This window comes from Pan paniscus, chromosome 2, assembly GCF_029289425.2.
Source record: "Pan paniscus chromosome 2, NHGRI_mPanPan1-v2.0_pri, whole genome shotgun sequence".
Classification (NCBI taxonomy): domain Eukaryota; kingdom Metazoa; phylum Chordata; class Mammalia; order Primates; family Hominidae; genus Pan; species Pan paniscus.
The window spans coordinates 42,540,604-42,559,895 of NC_085926.1; the positions used below are offsets into that span (position 1 = coordinate 42,540,604).

General features: G+C 45.5%; 2 protein-coding genes across 18 annotated transcripts in view; one reads left to right on the forward strand and one right to left on the reverse strand.

Moving 5' to 3' along the window:
* Positions 1–19,292, reverse strand: part of SEC22C (SEC22 homolog C, vesicle trafficking protein) — a 60,615-nt gene that overhangs the window by 30,573 nt on the left and 10,750 nt on the right. For 2 of the 16 annotated variants that reach the window (XM_055109730.3, XM_055109729.3), the window contains exons 1-2: positions 3,886–4,019; positions 1,514–1,630 (exon numbers count right to left, since the gene is read on the reverse strand). The exons of 4 other annotated variants lie outside the window; for them this stretch is intronic. The gene's annotated coding sequence lies outside the window, so the exon portion shown is untranslated. Of the gene's footprint in view, positions 1–1,513; positions 1,631–2,482; positions 2,518–3,885; positions 4,020–4,232; positions 4,465–7,332; positions 7,475–12,753; positions 12,805–19,292 lie in introns of those variants that run through there. 10 more of the 16 variants (XM_063602274.1, XM_063602277.1, XM_008951476.7 and 7 more) reach the window with 8 other exon arrangements.
* On the forward strand, positions 3,861–17,405 carry SS18L2 (SS18 like 2). 2 transcript variants are annotated; one of them, XM_003809284.6, is made up of 4 exons: positions 3,861–3,998; positions 12,858–13,015; positions 13,588–13,664; positions 16,830–17,405. In XM_003809284.6, exons 2-4 carry the CDS (start codon positions 12,947–12,949, stop codon positions 16,915–16,917), a joined length of 234 nt encoding a protein of 77 aa, XP_003809332.1. In that variant the 5' UTR covers positions 3,861–3,998; positions 12,858–12,946; the 3' UTR covers positions 16,918–17,405. The 2 variants fall into 2 exon arrangements, with proteins under 2 accessions (XP_003809332.1, XP_063458351.1); XM_063602281.1 differs by lacking the exon at positions 3,861–3,998 and adding an exon at positions 12,585–12,683.

The window sequence follows — 19,292 nt, forward strand, 5'->3', positions numbered from 1 at the left end:
ACACAGTTTGGCAGTTTCTTTTAAAACTAAACGTGCAATTATTGTACAATCTACCAATCACACTCCTGACATTTATCCCAGAGAAATAAAAATTTGTGTCTACACAAAAACCTCTGTACAATTGCTCATTGCAGCTTTATTTATAACAACCAAACCTGAAAACAACCAAAATGTCCTACAAATAGTAAATGGTTAAACAAACCGCAGTATATTCATTCCATGGAATACTACTCAGCAAAGAAGAAGAATAAACTACGGTCCTGGTACACAGAACAACTTGAATGGATCTCAAGTGCATTATGCTTGGTTATAAAAAGCCCGTTATCAAAAGGTTATATACTATATGCATCCTTTTACGTAACATTCTTGAAATGACAAAATTATAGAAATGGAGGGCTGATAAACAGTTGTCAGAGGTTAGGGATGGTAGAGAGGAAGGGAATGGGTGTGACTATGAATGAACGGCCAAAGGCATCTGGTGATGGAATAATTCTGTATCTTGATTGCGGTGATGATTACAGGAATCTACACACGATAAAGTGACAGTACTACACACACACACACACACACATTATACCAACATCAATTTCCTGGAGTTGCTGTTACTAGAATTATATAATATGTAATCAATGGGGAAAACTAGGTGAAGGGTACATGAGACTTCTCTGTACTATATTTGCAAATTCCTGCAACTATAATTATCTTAAAATAAAAGCTGGAAAAAAAGTATTAACTTAAGATCCTCATGTACTGGTTACTTAAATTATGCTAATACTTTTTTGTTTAAATATAATTTTTAAATATCCCCACCAATATCTTATCTGCTAATTAACTATAATTTTGATGTTTTATGCATGAACACTGAAGGGCACACTTTATAGTGAATAGCTCCTTTACTACATCACATTTCCAAACTGGAAGGTACTATAATCTCAGGACTCTTTGAAATAAAGCTGCTCAAAGACAACTAGTATTCAACTTAAAACAGGAAAGCGGCTGGGTGCAGTGGCTCATGCCTGTAATCCCAGCACTTTGGGAGGCAGAGGCAGGCGGATCACCTGAGGTCGGGAGTTCGAGAACAGCCTGACCAACATGGAGAAACCCCATCTCTACTAAAAATACAAAAATAGCCAGGTATGGTGGTACATGCCTGTAATCCCAGCTATTCAGAAGGCTGAGGCAGGAGAATCGCTTGAACCCAGGAGGCAGAGGTTGCAGTGAGCCGAGATTGTGCCATCGCACTCCAGCCTGGGCAACAAGAGCAAAACTCCATCTCAAAACAAAACAAAACAAAACAAAAAACTAGGAAAGCAGGCTGAGCATGGTGGCTCATACCTGTCATCCCAGCACTTTGGGAGGCTGAGGCGGGAGGACTGCTTGAGTCCAAGAATTTCAGACCAGCCTGGGCAACACAATGACACCCCATCTCTACAAAAAATAAATAAATAAATAAATAAATAAATAAATAAATAAATAAATAAATAAATAAAAAGCCAGGCATGGTGGCACACACCTGTGGTCCCAGCTACTTGGGAGTCTGAGGTGGGAGGATCACTTGAGCTCAGGAGGTCAAGGCTGTGTGAGCTGCGACTGCATCACCGCACTCCAGCCTGGGCAACAAAGTGAGACCCTGTCTCAAAAAACAAAACAAAACAAAAAAAAAAGAAAAAAGAAAAGAAAAGAAAAATCAATTCCACAAGGACAAAGGCAGCTTCAGAATGTTCATACAAAGAGACACTGGAATGTCTTCCAGATCTTACCAGATCCTTCCACAAGGCAGTGGATGTCATAACCTACTACCTTGCCTGGTACATATTAGGAAGCACTCAGTAAACACTGCTAAGTTAAATGAATGAATGACCTAAGGGCTGCCTTATTTTTGCTCACTGAAACAAGAAATGCAGGTTTACAGATCCCTTGCCATAATTCTGATCTACAGTTTGAACACTTTTCCACAATAAATCTGTATTTGGAGAGAAAAAGAGAAAGGTTTATACAGATGAAATTTGTCTAAAAGTAGAGTGAAGTAATAATCAAATACACAGCATCCGTGTTACTAGGTTTTATAAAAACATATTTTAATTTGCCTCCCTTATTTCCTAAATCTTCTTCCCAGCATCTGTTTATAAACTGTTCATGTCATAGATTATCTCTGTTCTATTAACAAAGACTTTATGCCTATGCTGCAGGCTACCCTTGATCCTGTTTTTATTTCCACCTTTTACCCTTAACCCCTCCTCAAGCCCCTACCACATGCACTGAGAGAGAGAGAGGCTGAGAGAGACAGAAAGAAAGAGAAAAACAGAGAGAAAGAGAGAGATGACTGCACCTTGCAAAATAGGAATTTAGACAAAACAGGCTTCATTTGGCACACAAACATTCAAACACAAAGTGTTCACCATAAAGTATATACAGAATACAGAAGACTCAAATACACAATACAGAAGACAAAACTGAGTTGTGCCACCCTTACTGAATTCACCTTCAGCCACAGGACTTGAGAACTGGTTACCAAATCTGTAGATTCTATTAAGGCTCCAAGTTGCTTGGGGATGGAGTGAAGAGGAGGGTAGAGGTCAGTTTTGTCATTTGTTAGGAACTAAGAGGGGTAGGGAACTAAACTTGATAGGACCTTTTACACTGATAATGTTATTAAATGCTTGTAACTATAAGGTAGACATAATCTACACCGGATAGGTGGGAAAACTGCAGCTGTAAGGCTCAAGAGGTAAAGCCAGATTCAACCCAGACTTCCTTACTTCAAATATTCTAAAGCCTACGATCTTTCCACCACATCCTTCTTCTACAAATCCAACCTTGGGAATTACAGCTACTCCCTTTCTCTAAAATAATTTCTTCTCCTTAGAGCACTAATAAGCTAATCAGAGACCTGTTGGTAGAGGAAGGAGCCTGAGATTACACTTGTTACAACTGCTCTTTATCCACTGTACTACCTTGAAGTCAGGTTGTCCTCTCTATGATCATGTTACTTTTTGAATTTAGTTGATTTCTAAGTTATTCTAAGAATAAAAAACACTGACTCCAAGATGGCTTCTGTTGCAAATGCAAACACTTAAATCAGAGCTATTAACATTGTCCAAAATGTACTTTCCAGAGGAAACACTATTTGTTTATTTAATTCTATCTGGCAACGTTAAACCATTTCCAGTTGCTTCCATTTTTCATTTTACTAAAATTATCTTTAGTGGGATCAACTCTTCTCTGCAAAATGTAATTAAATATTACCCTATATGTTGGTTCTGAGCTGTATTTTTTTCTGACCATGTCACAAATTTCACCAATTACTTTCCACACTGGCAATAGTCTTTCGTGGCTTTTATTTCTACAAACCTAATTTTTCCCCGAGTGCTTTATCCTTCTGGCTCTGGAGGTACATGTGTAAATCTGTAATGAACACAAAACCTGTAATGGAACGTCCTACACCTAGTGCTCTGAAAAGTTGGTTCAGTGTATCCAATATTTAAAGTCTAATAACACGGGCATGCTAAGGGAAGTTTGCTATTCAGATTAAACAATGCTCTGACGTGAGCTTCGTGAATGGTTAAAGAAACAATCGTCCCCTTTCTCACTCCCCATCTCTTCCAACTGGGAGAAGCCCTTGGCGCCCATCTGTCAGCCCAGGGTTCCTGCAGGCGCGTGCCTTGGGTGGTCCCGGTGTCCGGGAACAGGCTGGAGGGAGAAAGGGGACAGAGGACTCCAAGAAGCCCAGTGAAGCCCCGTGGGGAGCCCCATGGTCAAGGCCGGGACTGAGGGCCGGGTGGGCCCTGGGCCGCCTCCACCTCTGGGCCCGCCCTGCGCCACACCCTAACCCGCCTGCTCTTGGCTAACGGGCCGCGGCACCCGCCTCCGCCCGCCAGCCCTCACCTCGCCCGGACGGCGGCCTTCGGAAGTAGGCGCCTGCCAGCTACCCGCCGCCTCCTCAGCAACCTTAGCCGACCGGGAGGACTCGGCCCAGCTCACCGGCAGCCCAGGCGCAGGTAGGCCGTGGTGCGCGTGCGCGAGCCTTGAGCCTCCCCACCTCCCCCCTACCCCGCATTCGCTGCTGCTAAGCGACACCCGCACCCAAACCGACCAATCCCGGCGCGCCTCCACAGCCCCCGTCCCGGCGAAGGCGCGAACGTAGTGGTTCTTAAAGGGCTGCGACCCAAACAGAGAGGGAGTGTGACGGGGGCGCGCGCCTCCCAACTTAATTCCCACCTCCCGGCTCTCACCGCGGCGGTTTGAGGTCCAAGCCTGTAATTCTCACGTCCGGAGGTGAGAAGGAGCCTTCGTGATCTAAGCTCGATTCCTGCCGGGGTAGCAACCGGACTGACGTCTGGAGGCGGGGAGGCTCCGCGTGACAGAGTGATACGCCCGGGGCGTATGTTCTGCGGTCCGCGCGGCTGGGCGGGAGGCCCGAGATAGGCAAACCAAAGAGCACAACCTACTGCCAGCCTGGATGGGGCGCCAAAGTCCGACCCAGGGGGACACACCCCAAGCTGGGGGCGGAGGCACCCACAGATGGATGACCGGCTGGAAGGAGATTAGGTAGCAGAGTCCGTCCATTTATTCATTTAGCAAGTATTGAGCACCTGCTATGTGCCAGGGGTTGTGAACAAAGCGAGGAATTCCTGACACGAAAAACTATGTTAAGAGAGGAGGCAGGGTGAGAGCACCCTTCAAACAATCAAACACCTGTATAAATACAAACTGCTCTTCAGGGAGGAGCAGGGGTTTTGGGAGAATTTACAGACGCTTCTAGGCTGGTGTTGGTAATCACAGGAGGCTAACTAGGCAAAGGGGAGAGGAAGTGTGTTTCAGATGGAGAGATTAGCATGTATATAAGAACTCTGTGGAAGGCAGCAGAGCTCCTTTGAGGGATGAAAAGAAACCCAGAAAGGGGGAAAGGGAAAGTTAGTGCTTAATAGGTACAGAATTTCAGCTGGAGAAGATGAAACAGTTCTGGAAATGGATAGTAGTGATGATCACACAACAATGTGAATGTACCAAATGCCACAGATCTGCACACTTAAAAATGGTTATGTACATTTTACCACAAAAAGAAAAGAAACTCAGAGTTTAGAGAATAAAGGAGTGGAGTGAGATCCACTAGAGCGAATAGAAGGGGCAGGACCATGTAGGATTTTATGGACCATAGTGGAAAGTTTAGGACCATAGAACACTGGTCAAAATTGCATTTTATAAAACTCACTTTGGCTGCTAAAGTGCAGATCAAAATGGAGAAGTCTCAATAGAGCTAAGGTGGGACTGGCCTGGGAGCCAGTGCAGTCATCTGGGCAAGAGAGAATGGAGCTGGAGTGTGGACTAGGGTGAGAGTGAAGAAAAAGAGATCTAAGAAGGCTGCAGAGAAATGTAGGAGCAAAATCAATAGGACTTGGTGATGAGTTGGATGTGAAGGGGCGATGAAGCAGCTTCAAGGATGATGCCACTGTTCAGCCTTGGATAAATGGATGGATGGTGGAGGGATTCACAGATATGGAGAACACTGGAAGAGGAGATAAGATTGATCTTGAGCTCCATCTTAGACAAGTTGAATTTGAGGCACCTTTGAGACTTGGTTAGGATTTTGCGATGATTAGTTTTAGATGTCAACCTGACTAGGTTAAGGGATACTCAGGTAGCTGGGGGAACATTACTTCTGGGTATGTCTATGAGAGTGTTCCCAGAAGATATTGGCATTTAAGTCAATGGACTGAGTAAGGAAGATCTGTCCTCATCCAATATGCGCAGGCACCATCTAATAGAACAAAAAGGCAGAGGAAAGGCAAATTCTCTATTCCGGAGTTGGGACACCCCTCTTCTGCCCTTGGCATCAGAATTCCCCGTTCCCCTAATCTCCTAACTGTAGGAGATTAGGTAGTAGAGTCCGTCCATTTATTCACTTAGCAAGTATTGAGCCTTTGGACTCCAAGACTTGTACCAGTGGTTCCCCAGGTTCTCCCGGCTTGGGCCTTGGACTGGGAGATACACCATTCAGCTTCCCTGGTTCTGAGGCCAAGTCTAAGACAAGGTAGTCTTGAACTGAAGCATTCTACCAGCCTCCCTGGTTCTCCAACTTGTAGATGGCCTATTGTGGGACTTCTCAGCCTCCATAACTATGTGAGCCAGTTCCCCTAATAAATCCCCTCCCATATATCTATAGATATAGATCTATATTGTAGATATATAGATATCACATTGGTTCTTTCTCTCTGGAGAACCTTGACTAATACAGATGTCAACACAGCAGTTGCATATACAGGTTGCAGGTCAATGTAGAGGTCTGGGCTGAACACAGGCTTTTTTTGAGGCTGAGTCTCACTCTGTGGCCTAGGTTGGAGTTTAGTGGCACAATCTCGGCTCACTGCAACCTCCGCCTCCCAGGCTCAAGTGATTCTTCTGCCTCTGCCTCCCAAGTAGCTGGGATTACAAGCATCTGCCAACACGCCCAGCTAATTTTTGTATTTTTAGTAGAGACGGGGGTTTCACCATATTGGCCAGGCTGGTCTTGAACTCCTGGCCTCAAGTGATCCGCCCGCCTTGGCCTCCCTAAGTGCTGGGATTACAGGCGTGAGCCACCACGCCTAGCCGGGACATAGACTTTTGAAAGTCAGCATCGTATGGGCGGAAATCGAAGTGGGGCTTACATAGCCAGAGAAAAATTACAAAATGAAAACTGAAGAGAATTGTGATACAGTCTAAGATAGCCTCCAGGGTTCACCACCTCCTGGGATTTATACCCTTGTGTAGTCCCCTCCCACAATGAGTCTCTGATAATGAGGGTAGGTCATAACAGGCACAAAGAAGGAGAAAAACCAGGAGATTCACGGTTGGTAAAGGCAATTGAAAACCCTGTAGCATAAGTGCTCTTCAAATATGGGGAATTGGGGCCAGGTGTGGTGGCTCACACCTATAATCCCAGCACTTTGGGAGGCCAAGGTGGGTGGATCACGAGGTCAGGGACCAGCCTGTCCAACATGGCAAAACCCCATCTCTATTGAAAAATTACAAAAATTAGCCGGGCGTGATGGTGGACATCTGTGATCCCAGCTACTTGGGAGGCTGAGGCAGGAGAATCACTTGAACCTGAAAGGAGGAGGCTGCAGTAAGCCGAGATCGCACCATTGCACTCCAGCCTGACCTACAAGAGCGAAACTCCATCTCAAAAAACAAAACAAAACAAAACAAAACAAAACAAACAAATATGGGGAATTGGGCTCTCAAAACTTGTGGTGCGAGTGCTTTAGAACAGGACCTTACACTCTCTGACTGGTGCAACTGGTGTGGTTCAGGCACTATGGTAGATTGGACAACAGGGGTGAGATGTAGTACCTAAAGTCCTAGCTCTCATCTCCAATCATTGGTCACTTTGGCTCCAGGTTCACAGTCAACTCCAGAGTCTTTCTCTTCCAGTCCTCTTCAGTCCTCCACTCCTAGGGTAACACCCTGGACCACAGAAGAGCTCCACCTCTGAAGTTATAAATGCAGACACCTGATCTTTCATCTGTCCTGCTATTCTCTGAATTCCTTTCATGGTTTCTCTAGCCTGCAGAAACTTCCAGTTCATTTGTCCCTCTACTTTGTTTTATTTATAAGCTCCATCGAGTCTTCACTTCCTTCCCCATCAGCTGAGAGTTCAGGGTTTATCACCTCCATCACATTCTTCCCAATATACTTATATTCCTTGCACAGTTATCTTTCTGGCATAACTAGAAGGATAGTAACACCCATCTGGCAGCACTACAATCCTGGAAGAATCCAACCTTCTGTCTTCTCTGAATCTGCTTCTTGGCTCTAAGTGCTGCTGGACAAAATCTCACAACCACACAGATCAGTGCTACATACATTGTCAACTTCAACTAGGTCCTCAACACCTTTCAGCGGTCCTATTTGCCAAGGCAGCTCTCTCTCCAGCTCTCCCCCAAAATCAACTTCCAAATATCCTGCATGCTCCCCAGATCTCCCACTCTTCAACCCCCCCTCCCCCGCTTGCTCTCCCAGGAACCTCCATTACTGAAGAAAGAGCAACCATCAAAGTGATGTCCCTCAGCTCCAGACAACTCCTCTCCTTCCAGCTACCACCTTCTTTCCCCTCTCCCCTTTACAACCAAACCTCATGGAAAAAGTGGTCTATATGTGAACACTCCATTGCTTCACCTTCACCTTTCATCATTTCTCAGTCCCCTGCAGTTCTGATACCTGTTTCACCATATCACTGAAAATGCCCTCCTCAAAGACCTAGTCTTTATTCTTCCTTGTTCTTTTGTTGTTGTTGAGACAGAGTCTCGCTCTGTCACCCAGGCTGGAGTGCAATGGCACTGAGGCTTACTGCAACCTCTGCCTGCCGGATTCAAGTGATCCTCCAGCCTCAGCCTCCCAAGTAGCTGGGACTACAGGCCTGTGCCACCATGCCTGGCTAATTTTTGTATTTTTAGTAGAGACAGGGTTTCAACATGTTAGCCAGGCTGGTCTCAAACTCCTGACCTCAAGTGATCTGCCTACCTCGGCCTCCCAAAGTGCTGGCATTATAGGTGTGAGCCACTGCACCCACCCCTTCCTTGACCTTTCAACAGCATTTGTCATTGCTGTCCTGTATGTCCTTTTCAGTCACTGTTTAAAAAAAAAAAAAAAGCCATAACCCCACTCTCCTGGTTTTCCTCTTCCTATATCTCTAGTCTCTTTCTCCCCTCAGTCTCCAGTGCAGCTTCTTTTCCTCTGCCATAAGAGAAACTATCACATTCTCCTTAGGCAGTCTTATCCACTACATAGTTCCAGTCAGTTTCTACAAGTGATGTTTCTCAAAGCTGTATCTCCAACCTAGCCTTTGTCCCTGAGTTACAGCCCCAAATAGCCACAAGCCTCAACATCGTTTGACATCACCTCACACTGTACATTTCCACAACTGAATATATCACCTTCATTTCCACTCCAGCATCTCCCCCACTGTTCCCTGCCTCCATAAGGGGCATCACCAGTTTCTCAGTTGCTTAACCCAGAACCCCAGAAGGCATCCCTAATTTCCCTTTTCTTTCCCTCCCCACTTGATCACTAAGGCCTGCCAAATCTACTTCTAATGTCTTTCAAATGCACACACTTCTTTTCTCATTGCTCCCACTATCTCTGGCCTGCATGCTTGTAGCAGCCTTGTCACCGTTCTTTTTGTTTCTCATCTGGGCGTCTTCCCTAACTTTCACCATGTTACAGCCAATAAAACTCTAAATGCATCTCGGACTTCATCATTCTTCTGCCTAAAACCATCCATGGCTCCCATTGCTCCTAGGAGAGTACAGAATCTGGACACCTGTGTCCTGCTTAACCTCCACTTTGCCTTTATACTGCCTTTATAAACCTTTTCTTCTGGAGGTCTTTCCCTGTATGCTGGAACAGGTTGGTCCCCTATAACACCTGCCTCACCCTAACACCATCTCATTTTTTTTTTACCTGATAGAAACTTTAATGTTAAAAAACCAATCAGTCCAGGTGCGGTGGCTCACGCCTGTAATCCCAGCACTTCGGGAGGCCGAGGCAGGCGGATCACGAGGTCAGGAAATCGAGACCATCCTGGCTAACACAGTGAAACCCCGTCTCTACTAAAAAAAAAAAAAAAAAAAAAAACAAAAAATTAGCCGGGCGTGATGGCGAGCGCCTGTAGTCCCAGCTATTGGGGAAGCTGAGGCAGGAGAATGGCATGAACCTGGGAGGCGGAGCTTGCAGTGGGCCGAGATCGTGCCACAGCACTCCAGCCTGGGCGACAGAGCGAGACTCCGTCTCAAAAAAAAAAAAAAATCAAATCCTTATATAAACCTCACTCAAAACCTTCGCTTTAGGCCAGGCTCTGTGGCTCACACCTGTAATCTCAGCATTTTGGGAGGCTGAGGTGGGTGGTTCACCTGAGGTCAGGAGTTCAAGACCAGCCTGACCAACATGGTAAAAACCCCCATCTCTACCAAAAACACAAAATTAGCTGGGCGTGGTGGTGCATGCCTGTAATCCTGGCCACTTGGGAGGCTGAGGCAGGAGAATTGCTGGAACCCAGGAGGTGGAGGTTGCAGTGAGCCGAGATTGCACCATTGCACTCCAGCCTGGGCAACAAGAGTGAAACTCTGTCTCAAAAAAACAAAAACAAAAACAACAATAACAACAACAACAACAACAAAAACCGGGGCCAGGCACGGTGGCTCACGCCTGTAATCCCAGCACTTTGGGAGGCCGAGGCAGACAGATCATGAGGTCAGGAGTTCAAGACCAGCCTGGCCAACACAGAGAAACCCCATCTCTACTAAAAATACAAAAAAAATTAGCTGGGCATGGTGGCTTATGCCTGTAGTCCCAGACTACTCAGGAGGCTGAGGCAGGAGAATTGCTTGAACCTGGGAGGTGGAGGTTACAGTGAGCTGAGATTGCGCCAATGCACTCCAGCTTGGGCAACAGAGTAAGACTTTGTATCAAAAAACAACAACAACAAAAAAACCCCTTCACTTTATTCCTCAAAACATGTATGTCCCAGTTCCCTCCATTTCAGAGCCATAAACATAAAGCCTACAGGTAAGATACTTAATACCCAGGACAGATCTTTGTGTGTATATATACATACCATATGTAGCATTATGTTATATAGTATTATATAAATTACATGAAATTTTGCATAAGATTGGTAAGCAAGTCACTTAAACTTTATGAACAAAAGTATAGGCCGGGCATGGTGGTTCATGCCCGTAATCCCAGGGAAGCTTTCACAGGTGGGAGGATTGTTGTCTGGACCATCTCATGTTATTGTCATTCCTCACTTGTCTAAACAGGTATAGGGCTGAGTGGAACTAAGGAAGACCTGCATCCTGCTCCTGATGGTTCCTTTTCTGCCCACTCTGTTTCTCTGAAAGCTCTGGGGAATTTTCCTGAGGAGGAAGCCTGATGCGGAGTTAACAGTGCAGGCTTGGTAACCAGGAAGCCCTGAGTCCGCCCCAGCTCAGGTGTTACCTCACTTCTCTCACCGGGTTTACCTCTCTGTGAAATGGGATGAAAGCAGGCCGGGCACAGTAGCTCACACCTGTAATCCCAGCACTTTTGGAGGCCGACGCGGGCGGATCACGAGGTCAGGAGTTCAAGACTAGCCTGACCAATATAGTGAATCCCCATGTCTACTAAAGATACCAAAAAAAAAAAAAAACTAGCTGGGTGTGGTGGCAGGCACCTGTAATTCCAGCTACTCAGCAGGCTGAGGCAGGAGAATCGCTTGAACCCGGGAGGCAGAGGTTGCAGTGAGCCGAGATCACACCACTGCACTCCAGCCTGGGTGACAGAGCGAGACTCTGTCTCAAAAAAAAAAAAAGAAAAAAGAAATGGGATGAAAGCTGCCTTTTCACAGGTTTGAATAAAGGGATTGTGGAGAGAAAGCCCAGTAAAGCAGATGAGCTTGCTCAGGATCAGGGCCACCACTCAGGGGAATAAAGCTCTAGGGACCTCCCCTTTTTAGGAGTGTAGGTTCCCAAGATCTCCCTCCTAAATGAAGTGGCCGCTGCTCACTCCAGGGAAAACGAATCTTGTTACCACATCCACCACGGATGGCTAGAACACGGGACCGGTACCGCACAGCAGGAGGTGAGCAGAGGGCGGATAAGCATTACCGCCGAGCATTCTGCCCCCTCAGATCAGCGGGGGCATTAGGATCAGCGGGAGCATTAGATTCTCACAGGAGCGTGAACCCTATTGTGAACTGGACTTGCAAGAGATCTAGGTTGAGCGCTCCTAATGAGAATCTAATGCCTGCTGATGTGAGGTAAAAGAGTTTCATACCAAAACCACCCCCACCTCCGTGGAAGACAAGAAAAATTGTCTTCCACGAAACCAATTCCTGGTGCCAAAAAGGCTGGGGACCACTGGTCTAGAAGACTACAACCAATTCAGTTGTAGTGGTCACCAGGAGTAACCATGTGGCCCAAGAAGGTATGTCCAGCTTCCTCCTTGCATCTTGCGGCACACCACCTTTGCGGTATGGTGCCTGGGCAGTCCCGGGTTGTTAAGGGTGAGAGTTCTAAAGCCAGACTGCCCATATTCAGAGACTGGCTTTGCTAAGGAACCTTGGGCAAGTTACTTAACCTGTTTCGTCATCTGTAAGATGGAGAAAATACCACTGCTTTTTAGGGTTGCCAACCTAATAAGCGTTATTCCTGCCCCAAATAAGTCCAGGCTATGTGGGAAAACGCGAATTTCTCGTTCAGCAAAGAGTAAAGCTAATACCAAAGTTTTCCTGGCCCTGCAGATTTGGCCTGGCAGGAGACAATGCCATAGCCAATGTTCATGCTCCAGATGCAGACCTGGAGGCACAGAGTGATGTAGAGAGGACAATGGATCTGAAGCCATGTATCTGAGTGCCAGACATGCTGGGTGAAGCCGAGCAAACAGCTCCTGCAGATAGATTAAGTATGCACACCCAGCACTTTGGGAGGCCGAGGCGGGCGGATCACGAGGTCAGGAGACCGAAACCATCCTGGCTAATATGGTGAAACCCCGTCTCTACTAATACAAAAAATTAGCCGGGCGTGGTGGCGGGCGCCTGTAGTCCCAGGAGGCGGAGCTTGCAGTGAGCCGAGATGCGCCACTGCACTCCAGCCTGGGCGACAGAGCGAGACTCCATCTCAAAAAAAAAAGCATGCACAGCCTAACACTGGAGGTGCTGACGCCAGGTAGGTCAGCAGTAGACCCAGCCCCAACCCACAAGTTTCGCTCTCCAGACTGCGCAAGTGCAAAGGATACGAAAACGCCCCCGGCGTTTTGGGGGCTGGGACCGAGGAAAGCGCTGAGTATAGCTCATGCGCGTCCAGTCACAAATGACGTCCCTTCTGTCCCCCGCCCTGTAGGCGGGAGCATCCAATCAACTTCGAGAGCGTAGGCCCCACCTATCGTGGATCGAGTCGCTTGGCGGTCGTGGTTCCGGAGGTTCCTCGGGATGTCGGTGGCCTTCGTACCGGACTGGCTGAGGGGCAAGGCGGAAGTCAATCAAGAGACTATCCAGCGGGTGAGCATCCACGCGGGCGGGCGGGCGGAGAGAAGTCGGGATCCCGAGGGGCTGCGGGGTGCGAGAAGCATCCTGTAGTGAGCGGCCTCCCAGATGACTGTGAAGGGTGCTGAGCAGCCGGGGTGCGGGGTGAGATGGGCACGAAATCAGCACAGGCGCCGGGGCAGGACCCCGGCATGGGGTTCGGTCCCCCGCCGTCCAGACGTCACACTGCACTAACCCTTTCTCTCCTTTCTTTTTTTTTTTTTTTTTTTTTTTTTTTTTTGAGACGGAGTCCCGCTCTGTCGCCCAGGCTGGAGTGCAGTGGCGCATCTTGGCTCACTGAAACCACCGCTTCCTGGCTTCAAGCGAGTCTCCTGCCTCAGCCTCCTGAGTAGCTGGGATTACAGGAGCGCGACGCCACTCCCGGCTAATTTTTGTATTTTTAGTATGGGGTTTCCCCATGTTGGCCAGGCTAGTCTCGAACTCCTGACCTCGTGATCCGCCTAGATCGGCCTCCCAAAGGGCCGGGGTTACAGGCGTGAGCCACTGCGCCCGGCCTGCACTGACCCTTTCTTTCTCTGATCTTTCAGCTCCTTGAGGAGAATGACCAGCTGATCCGCTGTATTGTGGAGTATCAGAACAAGGGCCGCGGGAACGAGTGCGTCCAGTAAGTGCCCCCACCCCCGCGCCCCTGACCTGTGGGTAGAGGGGAAACCTGTGTGATAAGGTGCTTTCTCGAACTAAGAGTCTTGGGTGATTGATCGCAGTTAAGCCCCTCTTTGAACTGAGGAAAGAGAGGCTCAAAGAGTTTGCCAACCTGCCCAAGACCATACAACGAGTACACTGCGGAGCCTGGAGTCAGACGTGGCTCTTTCTTCAAAACGTGAATTATTCTCACTGCAAAGCCTCCTTCACTCAAAGCTATGCCGGCTGATGACAACAGGGATGGGGGTGAGAGCACACAGAAAACTAGGCTCAGGAGATTAGAGCCATGGCCCCTTTCTCATCTTGGATCCGTGCTTCATCCTTTCTCTGTTAAGTGAAGGGGTCAGGCCATTTGGCTGCTAAGCTCCCTCTCATTTCTAACTTCCCGTCAGTCTGTTAGTGACACATACACAAAGACAAACAAAGGATTTACAAGTTAAGTCAAAGGTAAATTCTGCATAATAATTTAATGCACTCCCTAAGTAGATACCAAAATGAGAGAAAATAGAGTCTGAGTCTCTTTTCCGAATCTAGTCCAGGTATTACGCCCATTTTTTTCTTTTCTTTTTTTTTTCTTTTTGAGACAGTCTCCCTCTGTCACCCAGGCTGGAGTGCAGTGGTGCAATCTCGGCTCACTGCAACCTCCACCTCTGAGGTTCAAGCAATTCTCGTGCCTCAGCCTCCGAGTAGCTGGGACTACAGGCGTGTGCCACCACGCCCTGCTAATTTTTATATTTGTAGTAGAGACAGGGTTTCACCATGTTGGCCAGACTGGTCTCAAACTCCTGACCTCAGATGATCCACCCACCTCGACCTCCCAAAGTGTTGGAATTACAGGCATGAGCCACCACGGCCGACCTTATACCCATTTCTTATAGAAAAATATATTATTTCATTGTTACTGAAGAAATGTTTCACAATCCCTACCCCCTAGAAAAATTACCTACAGTCCCTCACTGAATACCTTAATAGAATAGTAGAGATATCAGTTTTTGGGTAAATCTTTACATCTGACTCTGGCATTTGGTAATTTGATTTTTAAAAGTTTATAGTAAATACCTTCTCCTTTTTCTATATGAAAAATGGTTGCAAAACGTTCCATTTGGTACAGTAATTCTCAACCCAAGGGTAAGAAAGTTATCAAAATCTCCTAGTGGGGTTTTTCAATTGCACAGGCCATGCTTTCTGACCCCTTGTCTGATTTATTTTTTTTGGGTGAAGAACTCTACCCCCCCCCCCACCGTAAACTTATGTTGATCATGAAAATGTTTTGTCCCTTCTTGAAGTTGTTGAACAGATATTTTATAAGTACAGTTGGTCCTCTGTATCCATGGGTTCTGCATTGCATTTCAAAAATATTGGGGAGCACAAAACAATAAAAAATAGCAACACAACAATAAAAAACAATACAGTATAACAACTATTTATATGGCATTTAAGTTGTATTAGTTATTATAAGTAATCTAGAGATTATTTAAACTGTGAGCCAGGTGTGGTGGCTCACGCCTGTAATCCCAGCACTGTGGCATTACAGTGGGAGGCTGAGGCGGGCAGATCATCTGAGGTCAGGAGTTCAAGACCAGCCTGGCCAACGTGGCAAAACCCCATCTCTACTAAAAACTAAAAATACAAAAATTAGCCAGGCGTGGTGTGTGCCTGTAATCCCAGCTACTTGGGAGGCCGAGGCGGGAGAATTGCTTGAACCCAGGAGGTGGAGGTTGCAGTGAGCCGAGATTGCACCATTGCACTCCAGCCTGGGCAACAAGAGTGAAACTCTGTCTCAAAAAAACCAAAAACAAAAACAACAATAACAACAACAACAACAAAAACCGGGGCCAGGCACGGTGGCTCACGCCTGTAATCCCAGCACTTTGGGAGGCCGAGGCAGACAGATCATGAGGTCAGGAGTTCAAGACCAGCCTGGCCAACACAGAGAAACCCCGTCTCTACTAAAAATACCAAAAAAATTAGCTGGGCATGGTGGCTTATGCCTGTAGTCCCAGACTACTCGGGAGGCTGAGGCAGGAGAATTGCTTGAACCTGGGAGGTGGAGGTTACAGTGAGCTGAGATTGCGCCAATGCACTCTAGCCTGGGTGACAGAGCAAGACTCCGTCTCAATAAATAAATTAATTAATTAAAGTATATGATATGGAAGGCTGTGTGTAGGTTATATACAAATACTATGCCATTTTATATAAGGGACTTGAGCTCGAGCATCCTCAGATTTTGATATCTAAGGGGAGGAGGGAGGTGTCCTGGAACCAATCCTCTGTGGATACCAAGGGACAATTGTACTCCTGGTACCAGGCACTGTTTCAGACTCTGGGAAATCCATAGTAAAACAGATACCAGCTCTGCACTCACAGAGCTGACATTCTAGACTCTAGAATCTATAAGGAAATGTATAATTAGGCACATAATAATAAGTGCTTTGAATAAGAATAAAGCAGAGTAAGTGGGGGGAGGAGTGCTATTTTATACATGGTATGTCTGATAAGGTGACATTTGAGTAGAGACCTGGGGTAAGGGAGCCAGCTATGCAGTAGTAAGGCATAGTGAGATAAGTAAGACAGAGAAAGCATCAGGTGGAAAAGCTCCCTAGTAGGAGTGTGCCGGATATCTTCAAGTCACAGAAGGAGGCCACTGTGGCCAGTATTCAGTGAACAAAGGTATAGCCATAAGAGGTGAGATCAGAGGGGGACTGGAGGCCCCCATCATGTAGGGCCTTATTAGGACACAAGAACAGCTCACCTTTACTCTGAATGAGATGGGAGCCTTTGGAAGGTTTTGAATAGACATATAACATGATTTTGATTTAAATTGTACAGTGATCTCTCAGGCTGTTGTGTGGAGAATAAAGTAGGTGCGCAAAGATAGATCTGGGAGACTAGGTGTCTACTGCAATAGTTCAAGCAAGAAATGATGGTAGCTATGAAAGTAATCAGTAAGAATGGGTGAGAATCTGACTATATTTTCTTTAAATATGTTAAACAAGAAGGTTGATAACACTGAATCATCCAGTCAGTGGATGAGCCATTCCACTAGAGTGGGTAAATTATTTTCCAGTTTTTTGTTCATGGTCGGTAAAAACAAGCCTCTGATTTTTGCCTGTTTTTTTGCCCATAGGTACCAGCATGTGTTACATAGAAATCTCATTTATTTGGCTACCATTGCAGATGCCAGTCCAACCAGCACTTCAAAAGCAATGGAATAATCTTTCAAAAGCAATAGAATAATCTTCCATTTGGCTGTCGTGAGGAGTAATTGAATGTAATCCATCTCTTACAAAATGGAGACAGGGTCTTTACCAACTCAACTGGTTAAAACATGAATGAAACCTCTGTGGCTCTTTCAAAACGTGAAAATGTGAAGAAAGCTACTAACTTAGCTGTATTCTCAATGTAAATATTTTTTAAATAATTAAGCAAATCCCTCAATAAGTTGAGCCCAGGTGTCCTCTTTCCTGAACTTGGAGCATGTTTGGATAACAAAGACATCACTGGGATGTTCAAGTCTACTTTTTAGTTTCAACCTGAAGAGGAAACTGAGTAGGTGTTGGGCAGGAATTGGTGAGATTCCTGACTTGAGACCTTGCTAAATGGACATGTAACTGTGTGCTCCTTCCTATCAGTTTGTAAATGTGGTCCCCCTGACTGCTGTTTTCAGATTGCTTTGAAATAAAGCTTATTTTTCTATAAAATACTGATGTGGAGGTGTAGAAGTTTTCATGTAATAAGTATTCCATTTGGTTTTCAAGAATAACTGTGAGGACTTAACCATAAAGTATATAAAACAATACTATTATAATTGCCAACAAAATGAATAGTGATTTCTAATTATTATCTAATATCATCTGATAATAGATGATGTTTAATTTTCTTCAGTTATCAGATAGTCTTTTGTTGATTTGTCTGAACCAGAATCCAAATAAGAGTCACACGTTGTATTTTGTTGATGTTCCTTTAAGTTACTTAAAGAATACTTAATAGTTCCTTTTTTTCTTTATTTGTTGAAATAACTAGGTGTTTACCCTAGAATTTTCTCGTGTTCTACATACAGTTGTATCTCTGTAGTGTTGTTAACTATGTGCCACTATCATCCACTTTTCCTGTAAACTAGTAGATCTAGAGGCTCATGCAGACTCATGTTCTAATATTTTTAGCAGGAATATATTAGAAGGTGATAAGTACTTGCTTTTGCATCACACAAGGAGTGACCTGACTTTCAAGTTCCCAACCAGCCTTTCACTTAAATTATGATCCACCCAGCTTTGATCTGGTAATTCATTAGGGATTACATAATGAGGATTTTCTAATTTATCATTCTTTCTGACTTTATTAGCTGTATTCTATAAAAAAATTTCACTCTTGGAGATTTATCTGAAAGATGAGGCAAAGAGATTCTTGTAAGTATATCCAAAATTAGAAGCCCAGGTCCCTGCTCCTTTTTTTGGAGTCAAGGGTTGCAACCTAGGGCAACTGTAAAATACATGTAAATAGTGAAGAGATAACTCATTTTGAATCCCAGCTCTATCCCTTAGCCTCTGAAAGCTCTGTTTCCTCACCTCTAAAGTGAGGATAATGAAAATAGCATCTGCCTCCTGAGGTTGTGAGATTGAGATAACGTGATTGAGAACTGGGCACATGTTAATCTATGTTAGCACTAATGTGCTGAGGGCTCTGGCTCTTTTTTCTTTTTCTTCTTTTTTTGGGTTTTGTTTTGGTTTTTTTTTTTTTTTTTTTGAGACGGAATCTCGCTCTGTCGGAGTGCAGTGGTGCAATTTCGGCTCACTGCAACCTCTACCTCCTGGGTTCAAGTGATTCTCCTGCCTCAGCCTCCCAAGTAGCTGGGATTACAGGCATGTGCCACCATGCCTGGCTAATTTTGGTATTTTTAGTAGAGACGGGGTTTCTCCATGTTGGTCAGGCTGGTCTCGTACTCACGACCTCAGGTGATCCACCTGCCTTGGCCTCCTAGAGTGCTGGGATTACAGGCGTAAGCCACCACGCCCAGCCGATCATTTCTGTTTTCTAGAAAATTATTTTGTCTGTTTCCCCACTAGCATTCCTGATGGTTTTCCAGAGTCCTATCCCCTGAAGTTCTAATTGCTGGCATAATCACACTCTAAAAGGCTGAACCCCAGAATCATTACCTGAAAATTCGTACTACCAGTGCTTCTCCTTCATGATAAATCATGGACAAATTAAGCCTGAGTTTGTAAACTCTTTGGATACCAACTTTCTACCACTCTTGGAAGAGATGGAGGAGGTGTCAGTCATTTTGGTTGATACTAGCCCTAGGCCTGCCTTGTCCCAGGGGTTTCTTCACCTTAATCACAGACCAAATTGCATACTTTCATCTTCGAATCATCTAAAATATAATTTCAAATCACAAGACAGAATAAAATAATCTTTGAGAGAGGCAGGACCTTAGAAAGGAGATATTTTATCTCATTTATTTTACAGATGAAGAAAGTAAACTTCAGAGAGATCAAAGTGATTTGTCTCAGGTCACATAACCAGTGGCAGAAAGAAGAGAATTGCTGGAATGTCAAGATAAGAATGAATTCTAGGTTTAAAGTTCTTTAAG

What these genes read in the sequence shown, in the direction of transcription:
- SS18L2 (XM_003809284.6), top strand. Translation starts at nt 12,947, where the DNA reads ATGTCGGTGGCCTTCGTACCGGACTGGCTGAGGGGCAAGGCGGAAGTC. An exon ending in ATCAAGAGACTATCCAGCGG is followed by an intron (nt 13,016 to 13,587) that starts GTGAGCATCCAC and finishes CTGATCTTTCAG; the next exon opens with CTCCTTGAGGAGAATGACCA. An exon ending in CGCGGGAACGAGTGCGTCCA is followed by an intron (nt 13,665 to 16,829) that starts GTAAGTGCCCCC and finishes TTTTGCCCATAG; the next exon opens with GTACCAGCATGTGTTACATA.